The 17948-nt window shown below is 41.9% G+C and overlaps 1 protein-coding gene across 1 annotated transcript in view; it reads right to left on the minus strand.

The window, feature by feature from the left end:
* Positions 1–434: 434 nt before the first annotated feature.
* STON1 (stonin 1) overlaps positions 435–17948 on the minus strand; it is a 56129-nt gene continuing 38615 nt past the window's right edge. The window contains exons 2-4 of the mRNA XM_070379607.1: positions 15559–17526; positions 5651–5853; positions 435–3460 (exon numbers count right to left, since the gene is read on the minus strand). Coding sequence (XP_070235708.1) covers positions 3386–3460; positions 5651–5853; positions 15559–17479 — 2199 coding nt within the window. The 5' untranslated portion in view covers positions 17480–17526 and the 3' untranslated portion in view covers positions 435–3385. The remainder of the gene's footprint in view (positions 3461–5650; positions 5854–15558; positions 17527–17948) is intronic.

Genomic DNA, 17948 nt, shown 5'->3' on the forward strand with positions numbered 1-17948 from the left:
TCTTTAACATCACAAATTGTACTTTGATGGTGATATTTTCCAGGATGTGTCAAAACACCATGTACACTAACTCCTTAATAGTGAAGCAGTATACATTTGTCTGGGGGCTTCCCAGGTGGCTCAGCAGTAAAGAATTCACCTCCCAATGCAGGAAAGGAGACATGGGTTCAATCGCTAGGTCGGAAAGATCCCCTGAAGAAGGAAGTGGCAACCCACTCCAGTATTCCTGCCTGGAGAATCCCGTGGACAGAGAAGCCTGGCAGACTACAGTCCACGAGGTAGCAAAGAGTTATATACAACTGAGTATATACACATGTAAGCATGCATTTGTCTGACAGAGTCAATTGTTTAAGGTTATTGAAATGGATTTCATACCTTAAAAAAACAGCCCCAGACCTTGCAAAAGAAGATATAAGTCCATTGCATATCAAGAATCATTTGAAATACATCTTTAATTTTTAAAAAATCAATATGCAATCTACAAAATACTTTGTTACATGATTATTAAGGCTCAATATGTTTTATATTTGTATTGATGACATAAAATCATATTTTGAGTAAGATATAATAATACTTAGTCATTATTAAGGAAGGCCTCCTGACCGAATTTATAAGAGAAAAAGGTCTATATCAAAACACAAACCCAGAATGAAGGGAACTAAAACCCTACAATTACCTAACACAGAAATCAGGTCAAAATGCCAGCCTTTATTTATGTTAAGGAGGGCTTTTTTTTTTCCATTCTTTTTAAATGGATAAACTATTTCTAGTCCCATTAAAAAGAAAGGAAATGTCCTTAAATTCAGATTTGTACAACTGATCAGGTAACCATCAAGCCATGGAATTCATTTACAGAGTTAATACGATCCTTTGACTGGTAAGGCAACTAGACCAGACCAATTAGAGCAGAGCAACCCATCCCAAACTGGCCAACTGCTTGGAAGTCTGCCATTCAGTCAATTATACAAAAGACCCCTAATGGGTCAAACTCATAAAGCATTGATCTAAATAAATTACCTAAATTAAAATGCTAGTAAGGAGTAGTTCCTCCTTCATTCACCTCCTTCCTCCCTTCCTGACCTTAAAAGAAGGAGTTTTTGTCATTGTTGTTTTGAAGATCATCATTTACTTTCTGGAAAAGGAGATTCTACTTTTTAATTTGTAAGTCTAAGTGGACTCTACCTGATTTTTCACTTAGAGCACCAAGATCACATTTGACCTTCTGCCACAGCTCAGGTCAGAAGAACTGTATTAAAAATTCTCTCCACCCAACAAAGAATGTTAATTTAATGCTAAGTAATGAATATTTAAGGACCCTAATAGATGTGCAAATGAACAATTATGCTGCAGAACCCTGCTGTTCCTACCATCACCCTTTGCATTGCCACAAAAACTCAACTTGGGCTTCAGTCAGCTTTTTGTTATTATTTTCAGCACTGAATCTTGAGATGCGTCTGAAGGCTGGAGGGCTGGTGAATAAATGACTCCAGCAGTGAGGTGCCGGCACATGCTGGCAACCTGGAAAGCCTGAGGGGTGATTAATTGGACCCTATGCTGAAATTACTTTGAGGTGTAAATATTCATTAAGTTCATCCGAATTAGACTCTGAGTTCTTTATGGGCAGGATGCCATAAAACAGATCTGAAAGGACCAGCAGTAATTAACTCAGTTACCGTCCCTGGGACCATGGAGCAGCACCAAGTTCAGCCTGCCTCCATATTTGCTCTGAGCAGATTGAAGTCATTCCAGAATGTGCCACACCAGGTGAGTCAGGATGGTAGAATTTTTTTATATGATGCACACACAGATTTGCTCTCGTATATATCTATAGCGAGTCTCAAGCATGTGATATTATGAGCAACACATCAAGTGAAGTTAAAAAGAGCAATACCAATTCATTTTAACAGTCAACTTTTGCATTCTTTGCCTTTACAGTAAAATAATGAAAAGCAGTAAATCTGCTGATTGATACAAACCATCATAAATGTTTGTTTTAATTTGCATTTTGAACAGATTAAAATGAATGTAATATAACATTAAATAAAATGTATGAGGGCCAACAGATAATGTTGTTTGGAAGAATACTGTCATATCAGTTTTGACTCAAAACAAATCCGGTAAATAGAGAAAAATATCTCCTAATCATATTTAAGGATCAACATAAATTGAAGGTGTATTAATATCATGTTTTTTTCCATGTTTTTCCTACTAAAAAAATATCTAGAACATAGATTTCCTAAATTTAAAAGTCTGACTTTTCACTGTAAACACTTAAAGGAAGTTATAAACAGAATTATAATTGCTAATGCCATTGACTTTTTTCATTAAAAAAAAAACATTTATCTGACTTTGAAAAATAGAAATATCACTTGTTAGAAATGTAGACAAAATAATCTAGTATCTTTCACTTTGCTCATCTTTTAAAGAAAATCACTCTAAATTAAGCAGAATTAGCATAAATAGCATGTTAGCAGGACTAGCATAAAATAATCATGATTCAGACTTCTACTTAAGAGGGGCTTGTGTTAATTACAAATAATACTTTATCAAAATACATTCTTAGAGTCTACACTTTTGAGAAGCAATATTCATGGACTATGAAAATTCATTTTTAACATACATTAATATTTTAACTAGTGTCCATACTAGGATTTCATTCTGAAAGGAATCTCTCCAAGCAAAAGGCAGTATGTCTCAGTGACTTGTACTAAAATATGCATAGTAACAGAACTAGTGTCTTTGCCACACATATCAGCACACAAATACATTTTGAAAATAATAATACCATGGGGGAAAGAGAGGTACCAAATACAGCTGATGATTACTCACCAATGTGATAACAAGACAGGAAGATAAATAATTCAGAATCAGAGAGAGTTCCACATCTCCATTTTAGCCTGTGGTTTCCACATCATTCTACAATAGCCACGTTTCAGAGAAGAGCAAGAGGGAAAATTAAGTACTTTGGTTTATGTCTCCTTCAACTGCCTTCTCCTCTAGCACAGGTGCTAACTTAATAAGAAGAGATGGGGCTGGAGGATAATAAACATGGCATCAACCCAGAGTGGAAAACAATCAGCCCCAAGTAATCAAAAATCAAAAATGCTTTGGCCAGTGGCTGTGAGGTCACACACTGGAGAAGAGTGCCTTTGAGTTCTACTAGGAAATAAAAACATCACAAAAATTCAAGACACATTTTAGATTAAACCCTGGGGCACAAACATATCAAAAGCATAAAGGATAGCTGGTTCGCTTGCAGGTCTAAACTCCCCTAAACACGGCCAGTGGGTCTGTCATTCCCACTGAACAGCAGTAGAGGACTTGGTGTGGCTTCTGTCAATTATGTATTTGCAAAGTGGGTCATCATCACTGACTCCTGCTACTCCTACTGAGTTACACAGTCACCAGCTTTATCCGGGTCTTCTCCATCGATTTTAATCCACTTCTTTTCTATTTCAACCTGTTGCGCAAAAGCAAAACAGGAGGAAGCATTAATGAATGCAACACGGCATAACACTTCAGTTCTGTTTTGTAAACCAGCAAGCACTGTAGCTACCTCATCCTCTGCACACAAACACAGCCCCTCCACCCTGCCATGCCCGTTCCCAAGTGAGGCACACTGCTCTCCTTCTGGACAAGTCTCCTAAATCCTTCCCTCTAGGGTCAAATCTTGAAGAGGACAAAGGTTCTTCTCAGTCAAACACAGGTGTACACAGAATACACATACTGATAAGACATTTACAAATCTAGCTAGACATGTGATCAATTATATCCCCCAAGTATCACACATCCAGCTTCGGGCCTCCCTGAGCTTCAGAGTACACCCAAAATCATCCCTCTAACTAAAACAAACTAGTTTACAATAGTAACCCATCTGGGCCAAACCATCCACCTGTTCCTCACCTCTGTCATCTCACCCTTTCAAACGTTATCTCCTCACAGAGTCCCTCTGGGACTACTCTAGATGAGGAAGCCCTCTATCCCTCTCTATCCTGTGACCTTCTTTTATTCTCTTCTTAGAGTTTGTCAATACTTCAGATTATGGTACTTTTTGACTGATTACTTTTTGTTCTGTCACTAGAAGGTAGGCTTTACGAGGACAGGGACTTCACCTTTGTGTCTCAGCATCTACAGCAGCAGATGGCACTTTGAAACTGCTCAATAAATACTTGTTAAATGGAAGATAACATTTTGAAACCGACTGCCATTAAAGCTAAAGAGACTTTGGTATATAACTCTGAGTGGTCCTCTACAAACTATGTGAAATTGGCGCATCCCAGGAACGGCAGATGGTATGAAGTCTCCATGTGCACTCGACACACATTTCAGTCACACGTAACACTTAGATGCCTAGTGTTACAGGTCAGCTTCCCCAAGAAGCAGATGCTGAGATGGAGACTGGGGTGCAGAAAGTTTACTGTGGAGAGCTCCTGGGGTCAACACCTGACTGACACAGAAAGGGGAGGGGAGAGAAAGGGAGAAGGAGGGGAGGGAGGTGAGGGGAGGGAAAGGGGCAGAACAGGAAGGGAGAGAGGTTAGCCTACAAAGCAGTCACAGTAAAGGTTTTAGCCAATCCCCAGAGAGGGATGAAGCTAGGATGGCCCTGCAGGGTTATTGAAACTTGAGGCAGAAGGGCGTTTAGACCCCTGATCCACCAGTCATTGGACACAGGCTGCCCCAGGAAGGAGATGTGACCTGGAGAGTGGCATATTGCATCATCCAGGGCAATTCCCAGCTGCCGAATCAGTCCTTCGATTTTGAAGGGACGCACAGAATAGCACCCACTCATCATTGGTTTTACCAATACAGAAAACATTACTGGACCTGAACATACAGGCTTCTGAACAGACAGTCCAAAATAAAGAAAATTTCAGACTTAGATTACTATATTATAGAACCGCTAGTTGGTGCTAATGATATCATATAATCACACCATTTCAAGATACTATGGGAAATGTGTGATAGAGGTTATTTCTGTAACTACTAACTTTGAAGCTGAGAAGGAAAAGCAAGCTTAGGAATAAGTGCAAGTGTACATCACTCTCTAATTCAACCGGCTTAAGAATGCAGATGAGCTGATGGTGAACATTTAAAATTGTGGTGACACAGTAACTCAGCATTTCCCCAAACAGTGCACCACAGAATACTATTACAGAAGATACTGATAGGTGTTTTACAGGAGACAAGACTCCATAATTGGCAAGTAGGGAGAGACTGAGCTAAGTTTAGTAAGTTTCTTTACTGCAGGACTTCCTTGTTCAACATTAAGTGGATAGCATTCCCCAACTTATTTTTTTCTTAGATCATTATATGGGACATATGTCCCATAGAACACATCTTGGGAAATGTTATTCTGATAAAACCTTTATTACAAATATGCTTCTGAAATGTAAACTTATTTTTAATGCCCTGTTTTTCATTGAGATCTGAGTTAAGTACATGGCACTGTCCTCAGGTTCCTAATGTTCTCTAGAACTGAGGGGAAGAACTAGGCTCACTGGTGACCATCAAGTTTCCACAACTGGGCTCTTTTCTAGGTCTAATACATACATACACAGGAAGTTACTTAAGAGGGCAAATAAGAATCTAAAGCCAAATCAGGTCACAGCTTCAAAAGTCCAATCCTAACCCCAAGGGCTTTGGGATGTACCTGGATGTTGTAGCAAGCCCGATGATGAATGTGTTTTTGAGGCTGGACATCACTCTCCACCCCCAGAGACCTGACCTCTGTCCTTGAAGCAGTGGTATCAAGGATCCCAAACTGAATAGTAGCAAATGGATACCAATCGGAGGGAATTTCTTGGTCTGATCCAAGTTCTAGTTTGTAAGACAAACAATGGGGATGATCAGGACCTTGAAGAAAAAAAATCAAAAGGTCAGTCAAAGCATTTCAATGGGCAGTGCACATTTCTCATGAGTGTAAAAGGCACGCATCTCTCTCTTTAATAAACATTTCCATTAGCACTCTGGCTGTGAATTCCATTGAATTACATATCTTCAAAATTCACAATCTTGCACTAATTGGGGAGGGGGGAATCTAACTGCATTTTTTAAAGTACTAGCTTTAAAGTAAGTGCAATTTATCATTATATAGTTACATATGTTAACTCCCAAAATATTTCCAAGTAGAAGTAGGCTGTTTCTTTTTTCAAAAAGAAAGTTAAATATTTCATTTAATTATTCAAATAAAACAATGACCAACAACAGTGACAAAAAATTCAGAGTTATATCAACTTCATACGTACAAAAAAAGATCTTCATGACCCAGATATTCACGATGGTGTGATCTCTCACCTAGAGACAGACATCCTGGAATGTGAAGTCAAGTGGGCCTTAGGAAGCATCACTACGAACAAAGCTAGTGGAGGTGATGGAATTCCAGTGGAGTGCTTTCAAATCCTGAAAGATGATGCTGTGAAAGTGCTCCACTCAATATGCCAGCAAATTTGGAAAACTCAGCAGTGGCCACAGGACTGGAAAAGGTCAGTTTCATTCCAATCCCAAAGAAAGGCAATGCCAAAGAATGCTCAAACTACTGCACAATTGCACTCATCTCACATGCTTAAAATTCTTCAAGCCAGGCTTCAACAATATGTGAACCGTGAACTTCCAGATGTTCAAGCTGGTTTTAAAAAAACCAGAGATCAAATTGCCAACATCTGCTGGATCATCGAAAAAGCAAGAGAGTTCCAGAAAAACATCTATTTCTGCTTTATTGACTACGTCAAAGCCTTTGACTGTGTGGATCACAATAAACTGGAAAATTCTGAAAGAGATGGGAATACCAGACCAGCTGACCTGCCTCTTGAGAAACCTATATGCAGGTCAGGAAGCAACAATTAGAACTGGACATGGAACCAACAGACTAGTTCCAAATAGGAAAAGGAGTATGTCAAGGCTGTATATTGTCACCCTGCTTATTTAACTTACATGCAGAGTACATCATGAGAAACGCTGGGCTGGACAAAGCACAAGCTGGAATCAAGATTGCCGGGAGAAATATCAATAACCTCAGATATGCAGATGACACCACCCTTATGGCAGAAAGTGAAGAACTAAAGAGCCTCTTGATGAAAGTGAAAGAGGAGAGTGAAAAAGTTGGCTTAAAGCTCCACATTCAGAAAACTAAGATCATGGCATCTGGTCCCATCACTTCATAGCAAATAGATGGGGAAACAGTGGAAACAATGACTGACTTTATTTTGGGGGGCTCTAAAATCACTGCAGATGGTGACTGCAGCCATGAACTTAAAAGACGCTTGCTCCTTAGAAGGAAAGTTATGACCAACCTAGATGGCATATTGAAAAGCAGAGACATTACTTTGTCAACAAAGGTCCGTCTAGTCAAGGTTATGGTTTTTCTAGTAGTCATGTATGGATTTGAGAGTTGGACTGTGAAGAAAGCTGAGCGCCAAAGAATTGATGCTTTTGAACTGTGGTGTTGGAGAAGACTCTTGAGAGTCCCTTAGACTGCAAGGAGATCCAACCAGTCCATCCTAAAGGAGATCAGTCCTGGGTGTTCATTGGAAGGACTGATGTTGAAGCTGAAACTCCAACTTTGGCTACCTGATGCAAAGAGCTGACTCATTTGAAAAGACCCTGATGCTGGGAAAGATTGAGGGCAGGAGGAGAAGGGGACGACAGAGGATGAGATGGTTGGATGGCATCACTGACTCAATGGACATGAGTTTGGGTGGACTCTGAGAGTTAGTGATGGACAGGGAGGCCTGGCATGCTGCAATTCATGGGGTCACAAAGAGTTGGACACGACTAAGCGACTGAACCGAACATATGTGAGTGCCTTCTATTGAGTGATTCTAATTCAGAATAATAGAATAACATAAGCATGCTAAGTTTTTTAAATTAAAAGATGAGTAATATTTAAATTAAGCATCATTGTTGGGCTACAATGCACACAAGACATATTTAAAAAGAAAACTTTCTGTTAAGTAGACTAAGATAATAATTCTTAATTTTTTCATTTTCTTACCATTCTATTTATTGATAATGCAAAGGAAAATTTCAGAGTAAATTAGGTCACTTTATAAAGAATTATGGTTTTTTTAAAGTTCAACTTAGTGAATTTTTCCTTGCATTTCAGAAAAGATTCTAAGCCAAGGATTCTTTTTTTTAGTGGGACATTATTTTTGAGTACATTAATTCCCACTTACCCTCCTCAAAGCTTTGACTGGAACAAATGTACAGCGTGGAGATGGGCATACTGACTTTCAATGTTTCCACGATTTTTTTCTTCACTTAGTTTGCTTTGCCATGTATTGAGCATCTACTCTATACCAAACCAGACTCTCTGCCAGACCTTAGGATATCAGATATACACAAAAACTTTTAAGAGGGGTTATATACTGTGTGTTTATGTATGTATGTTACAGCGAAGTTAAAAATATTTTCAATGTAATCACTGCAGTAACTCTATGAATGTTCCATGATTCTGTTCCACCAGTCCACAGTGCCTGCATATTCCATGTAGCTGCGTGTGCTAAGTCGCTCTAGTCATGTCTGACTCTGTGTGACCCTATGGACAGCAGCCCACCAGGCTCCTCTGTCCATGAGGTTCTCCAGGCAAGCATACTAGAGTGCATTCCCATTTCCTCCTCCAGGGGATCTTCCCAACCCAGGGACCGAACCCTCGTTTCTTACGTCTCCTGCATTGGCATATTCCATCTACATATTCCTTGTAGCTACCTTTACTTATGCAAGAGATAACAATAATTTCAAAAGCCAGATTAAATTACTATACCACTGACATGACGCAAGAAAGAACATTTCTATCAAAAGATAGCTTTAGGCACAAAAACAAGAATTTAAAGGATTTCACTTAATTCTTAAAAGATAAATTGCCTTTCATGCCTTACAACTGCTTCTTATAGAGAGACTAATAGAATTGTAAGGCTATAAAAGCCCTTGAGAAGTCACCCATCAACAGATGCTGATTAGCGTCTCCACCACTCGTAGGGCAAGACAACAGCGGCCCCAGAGTTGCCTTACACTATCCAGATCACTGTAGTCAAGTGATAACTTTATTAACACACACACACACACACAGGGGAGATTCCACAATCCATTAGCTTTTCTAGCCTTCTGTCTACAGGATACAGTAAGTTTATTTAAACTTAATTCAGGCACTCTTGAGTCCTTTATGGCATGGTGGTTAAGCACATAAGCACTGACTCAGGATGCCCAGGATCAGATCCCAGCTCTGCTACTTGAAAGATGTGTGAGACCCTTCGCAAGTTATTTGATCGCTGCGAGCCTCAGTTTCCCCATCTGAAAATGGGTGTGATGATGGTAACAGTATGAACCGTATGGGATTGCTGTGAGGACTAAAGAAGCCAGCTGGCACACACAGCTGTAGAGCCGTACCATGTGCTTAGTTACTCAGTCATGTCCAACTCTTTGAGACCCCACGGACTTTAGCCTGCCAGGCTCCTCTGTCCATAGGGATTCACCAGGCAAGAATACTGGAGTGGGCTGCCATGCCCTCCTCCAGGGGATCTTCCCAACCCAGGGATCGAAACCAGGTCTCTGCATTGCAGGAGGATTCTTTACCCTCTTGAGAGTTGTACTGATAGAAGTGCAAAGTGCTCTTTGATTATAAATTCAATATTATCATTTAATGACTGTAATTCTGCTAATGAAAGGACTGTGAATTCTACACTTTTAGAGCTGAAAATAATACTAAAGATTATCTAATTTGATACATTTTAAAGAAAAATTCTTTCGGAATTTTGCAATGAAAATAACCCAACTTTAAGACCTAGTAGTCCAAAAATAGGTTTAGGAAAAAAACCTTTCTATCCACTTTTCTAAAAAAAAAAAAAAAAAAGAAGAAGAAGGTTTAAAGATAACATTTTTCTGACATATTTTTTCTTGGCTTTTAAAACTCTAAATACTCTACAATGTTTAGTAACTCACACTCCCTTTGAACTTTGATATCGATAAAGAAAAGTATCATGTCTATCCTTAGCACAAGTCTGGCACATTTGGAGCTGAAAGGCTATTTGTGGAATTTACAAAAGAATAACTAATAGAGGAAAACCATGTTCTTTATCTCAGTACTGACCACCAGGGGGCACTCTCAGGCTTTGGTAATCAGTCTCACCGCTTTCTAAGGACTATGCATACAAATCACAAAATCTGTTCAGGTCTAGTAGATATCCAGTCCTTCTTGAACCAAAATATTTTACATCTGAAATGGAATTGGTGAGAGTTGGAGGGAATGAATGGTAGGAGGGTGACACCAGTGGAGGAGGAGAGAAAAACCAATGCACTGAAGAGACAGCAAAGAAAAAAGTAATAGCAGGATATATTTTAAAATTGGTAAAACCAGGAGAGTGGAGATAGACGTATGTTAAGTGACCCTCCGTCATTCTCACCTCTCTCTCTAATGCTATGCTGCCATATGCACCCTCTATGGCTAACAAGGTTTTCCTGTCTTCATTCTCTCCCCCTCCTTTCTCCGTTTTCCTCTCTCTCCCTCCCCCTCTTTATCCACCGCCTTCTCCTCCTCCTCTTTGTCTTTCCCACCCCCAGCAAAATCTGTGCTCAAGAAAAGTCCTCTGTTGTCATTTACACCTTAGCCTGAATGAACTATCTGGGGCCAACCTTTGTTTAAAATGAAAGGCTCACTCACTGTTAAAGGTATATTAAGCACTGGCATGATGGCAGAAAAGACATTTAAGGAGCCAACATCCCACCTCCCCTAAAATCACGAGTGATTTCACCAACAGGAAAAGTCAATACTGATCTCACAAATCCCCAAGAAAGGGGCATTTTTTTAAAATTTGTTTTTAATGAGTAGAAGTAATTCATAGAGTCTTTTTAGTTTCCATTTTTCTAAATTTTTTTTCCCTAACAGTGTAGGTTTTTCAGAAGCTAGCTTGAAAGGGTAACGTTTTAAAGAACTTCTTTTAAAATCCTCTCTTCTCTAAATACCCAAGTGATTTTTAAAGTCGTATAGAAACATCAAGATGCATTTTAAGTCCTTGCTCCTCTGCATGAGGCCCATGGCCAGCGGACTTGGCATCGCTGGAGCATGTGTGGGAGACACAGTATGGGGAGCCCCACCTGCCAAATCAGAGTCCACGTTCTAACAAGGCGATTCATGTGCACGCCAACACTTGAGAAGCACTGCCTCAGGATAAAGCCTTCCTCTCTACTCTAGCCTTACTCTTTCTACGCTTCTCAAGAAAAAAGTGGCAGGAAGCCTCTTAATCTTTGCATTACCACCGTGACAAGTCCACGTGACCCCAGAAGTGTCCAGACCCAGCCTGGCTCAGAGCCCCCCCTTCCCCCAGACTCCACTGGTCACAGCTTCACTGCCTTCTCAATGGGCCTCCTCTTGGAGCACAGGCCTGATCTGAATGAAGCAGCTTTCATCCCAAGGGATTTATTTGGTCAGTGAGTTCTCACTATGTAGTTGGCTGGAATGCTGGTAAAACATCTTTCTGCATGAGCCTCGTGCTAGGACAGTCCTCTACAAGAATTCCCAAAGGCCAGGACCAAGTCCAGAGAGCCTCTCTGGGAATGCATTCTTCTAATTGTCCTCAGAGAGCACAACTGCTGGTAAATGCAGATGGGAGGGTAGTAAGGGAGCTCTAAAAGACACAGGATGCAGAGAGCAGGGAGGACTGATGCCTAGGAGGCCAGGACAGTTCTCCCAGGAGAGCTACCAGGCCAGCAGCGTGGAAGAGCCTCTCACAAGCACCAATACCTGGGCTTCAGGCCTGGAGTCTGCTTGGTGGGGATGAGGCCTATATGTGCTATTTTAAATATTATAACTCTAATGATTCTAAGGACTCTAACATGCAGCCAGGGCTGGAAGCAGATTTTAAAAGGAGTGAGGAGAGGCTATCTTAGCTAATGGCACCACTGCCCATCTTTTCGTAAAAGCCATAGGCCCTGAACTCCTCCCAGCCCCTCCCTTCCCCCCGAGCCCACAGACCGCCCATCACTGTCTCGGGGTCACCCTTCACCTTTGTCTCAGTTCTCCCACTGCCCCTTCTTGTCTTATTCAGTCCCTCTCCCTTCTACCAGCCTCCCGTTACTTTAATCTACTTCTGAATCTCTCCTCCACAATGTACGCCTGACTTTCTAAAACAAGGTGTGCACAAATGTGCCTGAAAACATTCCAGAGGCCCTGTTGACAATCCCCACACCCCACAGCGTGGCTCACAACACTCTTCGCATCCTGGTTTCCTCTCCAACTCTCCCCTCAGTCCTGAAACTCAGGTAAGATCCCCCCATCGACGCGCCTGTGTTTCTGCTGTTTCTGTCTTGATGGAATCCCACTGATTCTTACAGGCCAAGCTGAAGCATCCCCTCTCCAGCAGAGCCTTCCCTACCCGTCCCCGTCCCCCCGCAGCTGATCACCCCTTCCTCTGGGGTCCCCATCAGGTATGTAGTACATGCCTGCAATAGAAGAAAGTACAGTGCCATCGTGCCTTTGGATAGCTGCTTCTGCGTCTGCCTCACCCATCAGACATCTGTTTCCAGAAAGCAGGGAACATGTTTCTATCTGTGTCCCCTGAGCACCCAGCACAGAGCCTGTACCTACAGGAAATTTTGTGGGTGTTGGTGCAACAGATGCGTGAATGAGAGAGCCATCCCATTAAATTCTTGTTGAATGGATTGATTACCTATACCATTAATTCTGAGAAAATGCAGTATTCTGAACAGGATCATTTTTACAAGAAGCTTTATATATGTTGTTCCCCTTCTAAAATCAGAAAAGGATGATTTGCATGGGTCCTCAGGTTGAAAAAGAAGTGTGGTTGCCCCGGCGGGTCTAGGCTGCACCAAGACAGAGCAACTGGAGTGGGCTCCCTGCACACCTTGCCCGCCCTGAGCCCAGCCAGACAAGCCAGCAGGCTGAACCCTCAGTGCTCCTCTCTCAGAGGCATAATCATTCTTCACATCTGTGCAAAAGCTACACTTGACCTTCTGTTCTGGGTCCAGTGACCATCTCTAGGACTAAAGGAGAACAACAGGAGTCGGGTTATCACCCAGACCTCAGGGGACATCTCTGGGGACCGAGGAGTTTACAGCCAGCGTTCCAGCCTGCCTCCCCATCTTTCCCTTTGTATTTAGCAAAATAAAAGTCACAAATAACTTTGAGAGCAGATCCCTTGGAATCACATACTCAAAACCTGACAATTTGTTTCCCTGGGAGGAAGATAATCTGAGAATAATTTTAACTTGTTCCTCATTATCAAGATGGCAGGAAACAGGCCCTAAATGGATTCTATCATGGAAGACAATCCCATCACGTTAAGAGTTGCCCAGGAGGTGCCCTTAGAGGCCACACCTGTGAGCATACTACCCCATCACTGCCTCTCCCCGCCTGCCTGGGCTCTCCTGGCTATTCCTTGGAACTAGGAGGTAACTACGAACTACTGCAAGTCCAGAGAACACTGTGGAGGGGAACTGGGCATAAAAGGAGAAAAGCAAGTTCTGTCAGAAAGGGCTACTGAGCAGGGGCTTCCCTTCAGCACAGAGGCCTGGGACTTGTCAGCCACAAGCTGTGTCTCTCACCTGCCGGGCCCTCTCCATAATTCAAGCTGCAATTAGTTGAGAGATGCTACACATTACGTTCACCTGGGCCATTCTGATTTAACTGGCATACAGTAGAGCCAATGCAGGAGACACGGGTTTGATTCCTGGGTGGGAAAAATTCCCTGGAGGAGGAAATGGCAACCCATTCCAGAATGCCTGCCTGGGAAATCACATGGACAGAGGAGCCTGGCAGGCTACAGTCCATGGGGTTGCAAAGAGTCACACATGACTGAGCATAGCACAGCAGGCTATTCTAACAGATAACCCGTTTTGAAAAATGGGCTTTTTTGCTGGAGGTCTACCCCAAATAAAAACGCTTCCTCTGAAGTCTACAGCATGGAGGTCCTACGATGAAATTAAATTTCCCTGAAGGACTAGTCCAGCTGAGAGCTAGTTGAAAGTAGGAAACAATCTTACTTCTCTTGAGCCCCAGCACCTGATGTGGCACTTGGAATACAAAAAGTACTCAATAAAGGTTGGCTTAAATGATGAATGCATCAACTCAAATGCTCCAAACCTGCCCCCAACTTCGTTCCAAAGCCCAGTGTTCTGCTAGAAATAACTGAACTAAAACAGGGAGCAGCCCTAATTTCAAATTTTGCTTTTTTACTTTATGATGCTACACCCACACTAACATACTGTGCCTGCATGCTAAGTCGCTTCAGTCATATCCGACTCCATGCGACCCTATGGACTGTAGCCGGCCATGTTCCTCTGTTCAAGAGATTCTCCAGGCAAGAATACTGGAGTGAGTTGCCATGCCCTCCTCCAGGGGATCTTCCCAACCTAGAGATCAAACCCAGATCTCTTATGTCTCCTGCATTGGCAGGTGGGTTCTTTACCACTAGTGCCACCTGGGAAGCCCTCACTAACTCACTGCTGCTGCTGCTGCTGCTAAGTAGCTTTAGTCGTGTCCGACTCTGCGCGACCCCATAGACGGCAGCCCACCAGACTCCCCTGTCCCTGGGATTCTCCAGGCTAGAACACTGGAGTGGGTTGTCATTTCCTTCTCCAATCACTAACTCACTACTTTAAAATAAATGCAATGCTAGAACTGTCTGTTCAAATTTCTAAACTTCTAGATTCACTGTTTTCTTTGCAAAATAAAAAAAGTAACTGTTTCAATGCTTAATTAAAATTAAAACAACTTGTCAAGATGGTCAAATTGGTCAATTCAGCAAAAGAAATTAACTTGGGTAAAGATAAAAGGCAGTCTTATTTCAAAGTAAAAGTGAAACTGTAAGTCCTAAGTCGTGTTGACTCTTTGTGACCCCATGGATTGACTATACAGTCCATGGAATTCTCCAAGCCAGAATACTAGAGTGGGAGCCTTTCCTTCTCCAAGGGATCTTCCCAACCCAGGGATCGAACCCAGGTCTCCCACATTGCAGGTGGATTCTTTACCACCTAAGCCACAAGGGAAGCCAAAGAATACTGGAGTGGGTTAGCCTATCCCTTCTCCAGCGGATCTTCCCGACCCAGGAATCAAACTGGGGTCTGCTGCTTTGCAGGCGGATTCTTTACCAACTGAGCTATCACTTGAAACAAGGAGGAAGTCTTGGTACTGGCTGAGAATATAAAAGGTTCAGGTATATTCAAGGATGACAGATCTTAAAAGGTTAATTAGGAATCTAAGCTATATGAACAATAATTTTAATATCTGAGGTTGATGTGAAGAGATCCAACTAGAAATTTTCCCTCAGTATCACTATCCATAATAAAATCCTAGCTTCAGATGGTAGTTCTTATGCTATTAAAAAAAAAAAAATTCAGTTAAACTTATCTGGTAGAAATAGGTATAAAGGGACAAAATAAGTCAGTTGTTTGACTAAATGTTCCATCTCCCACCCACTGATGCACTGATGTAATAAGCATGGCCTTAGCTAACTGACATCATCTGCCTCAGTCTGGTTTCAACCCAAGGAGAAGGGTGAAAACATTTAAGAGATTTCATATGAAAATCAGCTTAGTGTGTTGAATATTTACTTGAATTTTTATCAGGAAGCCGGTCTATCTTCCATACCACAGCCCGGTAGGCACTCTCATATTTTGCAGACCCCACCGTGACCTGTATGACAGGTTCAGATTCAAGTTCGTGTAAACTCCCCAGACACGCCCGGCGGTTCATTTTGGCTTTCAGGGACTTCTGCCTCTGGAGGTTCATGGTCCAGAGGGCCTTGATCCACTGAGACGGGACAGGAAAGTGTATCATTATGTTGTCACAGGACCTCAAGGAACCGGCATGGGATGGTCTCTGGACCAACGGGGCCATGTTGACAAAGGCCTGAAGCTCCACATACGCCCCCTGGACAACCACTACCGACTTCAGGGAAAAGGGAAGATCTTCCCCGCTGTGCGAAGTTTTGAAACGCATCAGCTCAAACCTGCAGGCATCCAGAGGTACAAACTTAATGATTCTTGATTGCTCAAATTCTTGTGCTTTCACACACTTATGAAAATGATAGTCAAGAATATCAATCCCCTTCTTTTCTGGATCTTTCTCAAAATAGCGTTCATTTCGCTTCTGTAGCTCATGGTCATTCAAGGTTAAAAAGCATTCAGTGTTGCCATTCACAAAGCAGAGGCAAGAGATTTGAGTTATCACAGCGCTTTCAACCAATTTTCCTTCTTCTTTAGTGATTTTACCCCAAAAATTGTCCACAATTTCCAGGAAAATTTCTTGCTCCTCATAGTTTTTCTTTGGTTTTGAAACAGCTGGCAGCCTTATCAGCTCCTCCTCCACAGTGGTCAGAAAGTCGAGGAAGTCATGGTACTCTGTGGACCCCAACTTCAGCATTTGTTCTATGTCTGGTTCATGAACTACTTCTGTCTTAGAATGATATTTCCTTTTTTCTGTGTAAGACACATGTTCAATCTTCACAGTATGGATTTTTCCTGCCATACTAAAGTTCTCAACTTTGGGTTCAGAAAGCCTGCAGTATGGATCGAGCTGTAACTCTTTAAATGGTTTTTCTAACCCCTTCTCATAATACATTTGTAAAATTCCTCCAGGTAAGACTTTTAGAAAAATTGGCCCCCACTGACGGGAAGACATCATGTTCTTCTTCTCTGGAATTCTCATCATGAAAGACCATCCAGCTTTTGGCTGACTCCTGAAGAGCATGTGGGGGACAAAGGAAGAGGCAGGGTCTTCAGCATACAGACACTGCATAGACAAATTTCCAAATGAGTCTTGGTTCTCAGCTGATTGGAGATATTCAAGCTTCTCACAGATGTAGTTGAGTGAACATTGATTTAAGCCTTTTTGATCCACAGGCACCTCTTTGTCTCTTGATGGGAAGATCTTTCTGCTTCCTGGAGGGTCAAAGGTGAGCTGGGAAGCACTGCCTTCATCTTTCCAAAACGGACTTGAAAAGGCACAGTCCTCCCGAAAATACTGAAATTGGGGAGTATCACTTTGGAACCCTTCAGCCTGGTGAGGGCTCATTTCATCTGCAAGACCCACTTTGGAGGCTGGATGTATACATGAGTGGTCGCTGGGTAAGGAAGCTTGGGAGAAACAGGTTGGCTTAGTAGCCAATGAGGAAGAACCTGTTGCTGTTGTAAGTGGACTGTTTGAAGATGATTCTGGAATAGGATAAAGCACATGAGTCCCTGCTTTGGGGATGCCAGGAAAACCTGGGAAGTCTTTGGTAGGTGTAGAAAGAGGAGAGTTACTTGGAGGTCCTGGACTGAAGTAAAAGTCTATGATGGGAGAGGAGAGAGGGGTGCTGCTGGTAGAGGAAGATCCACTGGGAAATTCCTTAGCGCCAGAAAGGTTCAGTTTAAGTCCATTTGGCCGACAAATGCCTTGATTCTCCAGAGGGAAATTCTTTGACTTTTGAGAAGACTGAAAAGTGGGGTCATCATCAAATGTGACCCAGTTGCCTGGGTTCGTGGAACACATCTTTGGGATCAGACTGTGGTCTTGCCAATGAATCAGATATGTTGTCTCTGTTAAAGGAGAAAGAGAAAATAATATAAAATGAGGGGGAAAAAATTCAAGTTACTAGAGGTCTTCATTCTGAGAAATACTTGGATTTTAAAATATCCAGATTTATAGATTAACTGAGTTTAAAGAAATGCTTGAAACAGTACAGTTTGATGGCTGAATGGATTAAAAAAAAACAAGATGTAAATGTACATGGTTTATAAGAGACCCACTTTAGATTTAAAAAATACACAGGCTGAAAGTGAAAAGATGGAAAAAGATATTCTATGGAAACAGAAACCAAAAGAGAGCAGGGGTGGCCATACTAATAGGGCAAAATAGACTTCAGGTCAAAACCTGTCACAAAAGCCAAAAAAGGGCATTATATAATGAAAAAAAGGTCAGCTCACCAGGAAGATATTACAAGTACATATAAACCCAACAA

This window comes from Bos mutus, chromosome 11, assembly GCF_027580195.1.
Source record: "Bos mutus isolate GX-2022 chromosome 11, NWIPB_WYAK_1.1, whole genome shotgun sequence".
Lineage (NCBI taxonomy): Eukaryota > Metazoa > Chordata > Mammalia > Artiodactyla > Bovidae > Bos > Bos mutus.